Source organism: Pteropus vampyrus, unplaced genomic scaffold (assembly GCF_000151845.1).
Source record: "Pteropus vampyrus isolate Shadow unplaced genomic scaffold, Pvam_2.0 Scaffold16, whole genome shotgun sequence".
Taxonomy (NCBI): domain Eukaryota; kingdom Metazoa; phylum Chordata; class Mammalia; order Chiroptera; family Pteropodidae; genus Pteropus; species Pteropus vampyrus.
The window spans coordinates 1,267,532-1,275,066 of record NW_011888797.1 but is presented as its reverse complement, the minus strand read 5'-3'; the positions used below and the strand labels follow the sequence as shown (position 1 = coordinate 1,275,066).

The 7,535-nt window shown below is 42.6% G+C and overlaps 1 protein-coding gene across 2 annotated transcripts in view; it reads right to left on the bottom strand.

Annotated features, from left to right (window-relative positions):
• Positions 1-7,529, bottom strand: part of SLC17A8 (solute carrier family 17 member 8) — a 40,543-nt gene extending 33,014 nt beyond the window's left edge. Inside the window, exon 1 of one of the 2 annotated variants that reach the window (XM_011386639.1) lies at positions 7,427-7,529. In XM_011386639.1, the coding sequence (XP_011384941.1) occupies positions 7,427-7,527 (101 nt within the window). In that variant the 5' untranslated portion in view covers positions 7,528-7,529. The remainder of the gene's footprint in view (positions 1-7,426) is intronic. The other variant, XM_023527299.1, reaches the window with a different exon arrangement.
• Between the last annotated feature and the right edge of the window lie 6 nt (positions 7,530-7,535).

Below are 7,535 nucleotides of genomic sequence, written 5' to 3'. Positions count from 1 at the left end.
CAAAAACTTAGCTTTGAAAACAGCAGAACTCCAGAGAAGCTAGAATTCTGAACTTAGGTATGTCTCTTACACCAAAGCCAAGATCCTGATAAGAAACAGGATCCTTAAAATTTAGGGTGGGAAGATATCTGAGACCTGGATTAGGGGATAGCTGCACTTGAACACCTAACGCCCTACATTTCTCGGAACCCCTGGACCTGCAGAAGTGGCCACTCTCCCTCGTTGGAAGATAGAGGCTCCTCCCCCACCTTACTTGAAAACTATGCAAAAGCCTCAAATATAGCAGGTGACTTACAGAACAATGCTGACACGCTTCAGGATCTGCTCGCACCTCCCTTTCTGGACGCCAGACCAATAATTAGAACCAAGTCCCAGATTGGGCACATACTGGGGCCTGCCAATGGGAGAGAAGGGTGTACACCAAAAAAGCAGGATCTGATTGGTATTTACCAGCAGGAGGCGTGAGTGCCTGCCTGGGAACAGATCCTGAATGGGCTAGATGCGAGGGAGATGGAGGGGTGATAAAGTTGAATGAGGGAGAGTTTGTCGATATGAGGGGTCGCTTGGATTGTGTCCCCCAAAAAGATATAGTCAAGTCCTAACTTCTGGTAATGTGACTGTGACCTTATTTGGAAATGGGGTATTTGCAGATGCAATCGAGTTAAAATACCATCGTGTTGGATTAGGGTTCGTCTAATCCAATGACTGGTGTCTCTGTAAAAAGAGGGGGATTTCAATACACAGACACAGAAACTCAAGGGAGAAGGACATGCGACAACAGAGGCAGAGAATGGAGTAACGTGTCTCCAGGGAATGCCAAGGATGGCCAGCAACCACCAGAAGTGAGAAAGAGGCAAAGATGAACCTTCCTTCAGAGCCTTCAGAGACGTGACACCTTGATTTCAGATTTCTGGCTTCCAGAATTGCCAGAGAATAAATACATTTAAGTCACCAGGTTTGTGGCCCTTTGTTGCAGCAGCCCTAGAAAACTAATACAGGGGACATTCTCCCATGACACAGGATTTAACACACTGGCAAAGGCCAAGAAATGGTTCTAATGAGCTGCTGGTGTGGCTCTTGGAAGCTTTGACAAAGTAGAGATACCAAGAGGTGCACAACGACTTCTTTTTTTAAAAAAATATTAATAATAATTGTGTACTAGCTTCTGGTCATTATTGCATTAGGGCCAGATAATGACACTCTGACTTTTTTTTGTTTGTTTTAATAACTTGAGAGTTTCTCGTGGTTCAGTAACTGAGCAGAGCACATCTTTGAAGTGGATTTGACTATCGGTGATTTCTACTTTTCAAATCAACCACAAGTGACTTCTTCCTTTGCATAAGAACCTGAAGATGTGGACCTAGTGAAGCTGTCTTGGTTTAATAAGCATATCCAACATCATTCCTCTTGCTATTCATATTCATTTCGGAGACAGAATACCACAAGAGTGTACTTCCGTGGGTCCAAGGGTCCACTTACTCTCTTTTCCTTCATTGTCCAATAAACCTAAATTATAGGTCTATTTGTTTTTGAACACCTGTTGTAACAACTGCTGAATTTGATTGGACCATATAGATGAACTAGTGAGGATTAAATTAGTGAGGACTAAATTAAATTTCAATATCTGTTATTTAGAATATAAAAATTCATGACATATTTTCAGTGTTGATCATACTCTTCAATAAATAGGTCTCTGTTTAACTGTCTTGTTTTTTAAGAGAGATGCCAGAATTAGTACAGCAGGTAAGACCCTAAGGAATGCAGTGGTGACAGGGCCACCAGGACCATTGAGGAGCTCAGCAATGGCTGTCTTCTGAAGGTTGAATCTGACAGTAGCAGGTGCTGTTCCAGAAATGGGTTCTCCAGCGGCACCTGGAATGATAGAATCCTGGAGTAGCAGAGGCTGGCAGCGGTCTTTTAAAGATCAGAGACAAGGGCAGCAAAGTCAGAATTGGCGGTTGAGGGATCTGACTCACAGAAATCGAAAGACATGTGGATGAACCTATGAGAGTGGACACAAAGTGTGACATCTTCAGGTTTCACAGGAACACACCCCAGAGAGCTTCCACCTGAAGGGATCACTAAACAGCCAATGGACGGGCTGACTTGGCTGATTGACGTTAGCCAGCTTCTGCCCTCAGACACCCAGTTCCAGAGCAGTGGACTAGTGGAGTAACCATGGTAGCAGAGATGGAGGCTCTGCTTGGGCTCCCACTCACCAGGACTGATTTAACTACTACCGTTGTCAGCAACAAAACCAATGCTGAGCCCTGATGTGACACAATCCCTCAGGAGACCCACCAGCCTCTTGGTGGCAAATTGTTTACATAACATTCCTTTCATCCTAAAAAGGGTAGCAGTTCATCCCGACTGGGGTTGACATATATTCCACATATGAGTTTCTCTTTTTAGCCTGCAAGTCTCCAGCAGCATCACTCTCTGAGGATTAATAGAATCCTGAGTAGCCAACATGGGATCCCACACACCATCACCTAAGATGAAAGACACACAATTTATGACAAAAGAGGTTCAGCAGGGGCACGTGACACTGGGATGCACTGGCCCTACCATATGCCGTACCACCCAGAGCCTGGCAACCTGCCAGAGCTAAGGAAGCATTTTAAAGATGCAGCTGAGGCATCAGCTTAAAGATGAATCCCTGTGATAATAGGGTTCTATCCTTCAGGAGGCAGTATATTCCACAAACCAACAGTTAGATATGATACTATGTTCCCAATAGGTAAAATAGGGTTGTGAAAACAAGGAATGGAAGTAGGAGGGGCCGCACTCCCCGTCACTCCTAGAAATCCACTGGAGGAATGTCACATCTCTTCAACTTTAGGTCCTGTGGGTCTAGAAGTGCTGACTGACAAGGAAGAATTCTTCCATTTTGGAAAAAAATAGAAATCCCATTGAATATATGACTGCTGCCCGGTTACTTTGGAGTCCTCATGCCGAGACCAAAAGGTAAGGTCAGGAGTCACCGGGATGGTGAAATTCAGGAGGGATAAGGACTGTTGCTTCATCATGGGAGCGGGAAGACATGTGTTTGGACCTCAGGTGATCCACTGGGACAACTCCTGATACTGCCTTGTCTAGTCTAACTCAAATACAGCAACCACAACCTGGTAAGGATATATTAACCAGGGATTTAGACCCCTCAGGCATGAAGGTCTAGGTCAATGCACCCATCAAGCCAACAGAAGTGAGGGGACTTGAGAATGGGTGGAGAGGAGGGACCAGCCAGAGCAGTGGGAACTGGAGCCCATTCCACCAACTCTTCTCTTGAAGCTTCCTCAGGAATTATGACCACGGAGTCTTAGAACAGCTATACCTGGATGGAGTAAGCTTAATGTGAGAAGCAAGGAGACCTGAGTGGTATAAGAGTGGGCTGCCACAGCCACTGTAATGCACTCCCTTTTCATCAAGCCAGCTCGCTTCTGGAGCTGGTAAGAACTTGCAACTGCTCCCTTCTGAGGAGAACTGCCAAGTACTAAGTGGCCTCGATTATGAACCCCCATCCCCGCTGGGGCATCCCACAGTCGATGACTGACTGATAACAGTGACTTACAAGGTTGGCCCCTTGGCTCAAAGGGACGGCTCAGTGCCCGTAACACCCCAGAGCCTCCCGTTGTGATTGGCCCCTCTGCATTACCTGAGATCACGTCCTTGCTTGGTTTGTTCCTTTCCTATCCTGCTTTACTTCTTCCTTCCCAATTCTTTCAGGAAGAGCTCCCCCTCAATAAATCACATCCTAGGCTCATCCAAATCCCTGTCTGGGTCTCTGCGTTTAGGGAACCTTCCCTAAGATAGGGAATGAGTAAAAGGAGATGGGAAGGTCAGGAACGTCCGCCCTGGGATGGTGACCTTTGGGAAGTGACTTGAAGAAAGTGAGGGAACGAGCCAGCAGGCTATTTGGGAGAAAAACTTTCAGGGTGCAAAAGCTGGCACAGGCGTGGGTCCGATAAGCATGCAGCGTGGGGCCGGAGTGGGGTAAGGCAGGAAAAGAATGTCACAGGTGGAGTCAGTGAGACTTCTCAAGGTTCTACAGATCACGTAGGGCCTTGAGGGCCATTGAAAGGACACTGGCTTTAACTCAGAGTGAGGTAGAAAACCGTGGGGAAATTTTGAGCAAGGAAGAGATGAGATTGACTTTGTTTTAATAAAGTCACCCTGGCTACAAGGGCGGGAGACAAGTTGCCTGAGGTTGTGCAGCCAGAAAGTACGTGCTGTTGTAGTGATTGGAATCTCAGGCTCGCCTGATCTCAGAGCCCACTCTCCCAAATCTGCTTTTGTTGGAGCAAACAGCACCCACACATCTGGCATAGTTTCAACACGCAGTCGCTGAATGCCGAGGATGGGCACAACACAGCTTCCATCTCTTCAGAGGGAAGATATAAATACTTCTGAGACCAGATTTCCCCTCAATCTCTCTTTGGGAAAGTCTTCAACACAATAGATTAGGAGAAAAGCCCACATTGTCCTTAAGATCCCGAGGTTGCTGGCTCCACTGCAGCCCAAGTAACTCCCAAACCTAAATGTGTGGTTAAATTTCAAGGCAGAAAGTGGGAAGAACAAAGACACTTGATTAGGGAGGTAGTATAGTGTAATAATTGAGAATGGCGGGCAGAGAATGTCTGATCTAAAACCCAGCTCTGCCACTTACAAGCTGTGTGACATTGGGCAACTTCCTTAACCTCTCTGTCCCTTGGCCTCCTCATCTGTAGAACTGTGATTATAATCGGCCTCACCACACAGGGTTGTTAACAGGGTTAAACTGGTTTACAGTACATGGAGCAACGTGTTCGTTACCACTTATTACACATTAATAATTAGAGGATACTCATATTGTCATTTAAATTGGACAAATCTTTATATCAATTTCTGGACATTAATTTCCAAATGTAATGCCTTCCATATCATCTGTTCCAGTACTGGACAATAAGTGAGTGCATCATCTTTCTTCCTAGACTTCTAAAATTATTATTGTATTTTTAGCTCATGCAATTGTTCAGCTGCTTTTTATCAATGACTTTGGAAGGAAGTCGAATAACGCTTGACTGTAATCAGCGTCCAGTGGGAGCTTCAAATGCTTCCCTGTGCAGTTGCCACGCCCCTTCCCACCAGGAACGCTCGCTCTGCGATGAAAAAGCACCTTGAGAATTCTGTTTAGATGATGATCTCAGTCTCAGACATTATCAGACATCGATGATTTACGCTGCTTGCTAAGTTAGAAAGTTAGGATTTCTAACTTCCAAATGTTCTTGTCCTTGTCCCTTACAAAACAGAAAATGGTGTTTTGTGATTTTTTTTTTCCACACTGGATTCTGTCAACCTGCTTAATGTGAAACATCAGCAGGGGGAGAAGGGGATGTCCATTACATGCCAGGCTGTGGGCAAGGCACTGTATATAGGATTATCTTGTAGACTTGAGGTTTCACACCAAGTGTGTGGCGGAACTGGTCTTGCTGGAGGAGATCTGATTCTGGAGCTCTGCACAATGACCCCCAGAGCTAAGGATCGACTTAGATCGCTGGTCGGTTAACCGTTTTTTTCCCTTCCTCTGCTAATAATTCACCTCTAGGAATCACTGAACGAAGGGGTTTGGGTTTAGCTTTATTTTTGCTAAAGTCATTCTACAATTGTGATGACAAGGATAACACCTAGCATGCATTTAGTGCATTCTCTGTCTCAAGTACTGTTACCCATTCTATTGTTCCACTATTTAATCCTGAGGAACCTGCTCAGAGTCCTAAATACCGAGCTCAGTTTTGGGTTGAGGCTGCATCACTTGGATATTACTAATTTTGTTCTATCCCTAAGTAAACCAACTGGTAAACAAGAGAACCTTCAAGTGGATCAACCAATCAAACATAGCAAAACCGGCTCTTAGGATAAGTCTCTTATTTATTTATTTTTTTTAATTAAATTTCAAAAAGCAAAATTTAAGTTGGAAATTTAAAGTTGGAAAATTTCTAAGTACTTTTTTGTCCAGTATTTTATAAACTAAGGCACAGAATTTGGTGATTATCATGGTGACCATGGTCTAAAGTCATGGTTTTTATTCCTGACTTTGTCAGGTTCCTTTGTCATCCTTTAAAAATGCCAGTGAAGCCATTGTGCTTTCCTTTTGCATCTTTAATCGAACGAACACCACCATAATAAGACGTTACCCAGGGAGAGCTCAGCGGAAGGATAAAACACTCTTAAGAGAGTACGTTATTGTAATCACGTCCTGTGTTTGGCTGGTTTATCCTGCTTTGACCGAGCTACGTTTTCATATCTATACATGATAATTCACTGTAGGTCTGATTCAAAGCTTTTTGGTTTTAATCACTAAATTAATAAGGTGCCCAACCCAGTTCTCTCACTATAAAAGCTCATCGAGAGTGATACAATAAAAAATGTAACACTGACAGGAGCCCCTGTGTTACAAAACACAAGAAATGAAATGAATCTCAGTGTGCCTAGAAATAGTCGTTTAAATGCTGAAGTTTTTAAATTTGAGAGATAACATGGAAAATTTAAAAGAAGATGACGGGTGGCATCTTCACTCATCATGATTAGAAATAATCGTTCGAACACATAAAAATCTCATCAAGGACATTTTCCACATCTATTTATACCAGAGAGATTAAGAGAGTCATTTTACCTTGTACATAAGGACCAGTTATTAACTAATCTGGAAAACCTAGGGAGGCATTCACTATGTCTATAAAAAATCACAAATTAAAATGTCACATCAATTCATTCATTTACGGCAAACTCTCCTTCCAAAATAAGCATATTTTACTTCTAAAAAAAGATTTGTTTTTTGGTTTGGATAAAAACATTCAATTCAATAATAGTACTAAACATTTTCCCACTGTAATCATGTAAAATTTTCTGCTTTAAAGAATACTAATTTTTTAAGTTACCTTCTTCAAACTATGGTGTAACTACCCTTCTCTTTATAAACCACAAAATGAGGAACTACTTGTATAGTTTATGTAATAAGCTAAATAATTTGCAAATATCTAATTTTCATTTATAGTGAAAAATGTGTAAAAAATTCTCCAAAATTCTTTCAGCTCAAAGCATAACCATGATTGTCATTCCTATTGTATTAACATGAACTATTATCTTTCTAAATCTTTTCTAATTCAATGCCAAACACACAATAATACAATATCACCATCTCTAGTTAAGTGGTAATCCTGTATAAGCAGAATGCTTGTCTTGGTATTTTTTTTAATTCAACTCTGTACTTCTGATGCATCTTCCCCCTGCCCCCAGGCATAGCCTGGAAGGGGCTCCAGAAGCCACCTAATCTGACCCACCTTCTTATTATTAAAAGATGACTTTAAAAGCATTAAGCAAATTCTCTCAAACACTGGCAACATGAAGTTACTCAGAAATAAACCTAAAGTTTGCATTCAAACTTTACCTTTGTAAAATCCCCAATGAATCTCCCACGGCGCTCTTCACTCCTTCCTTTCCAGGTTTCAAAATATTTTCTTTGAAGGTATCGAATGCTTTAAAAGGCATCTTGAATG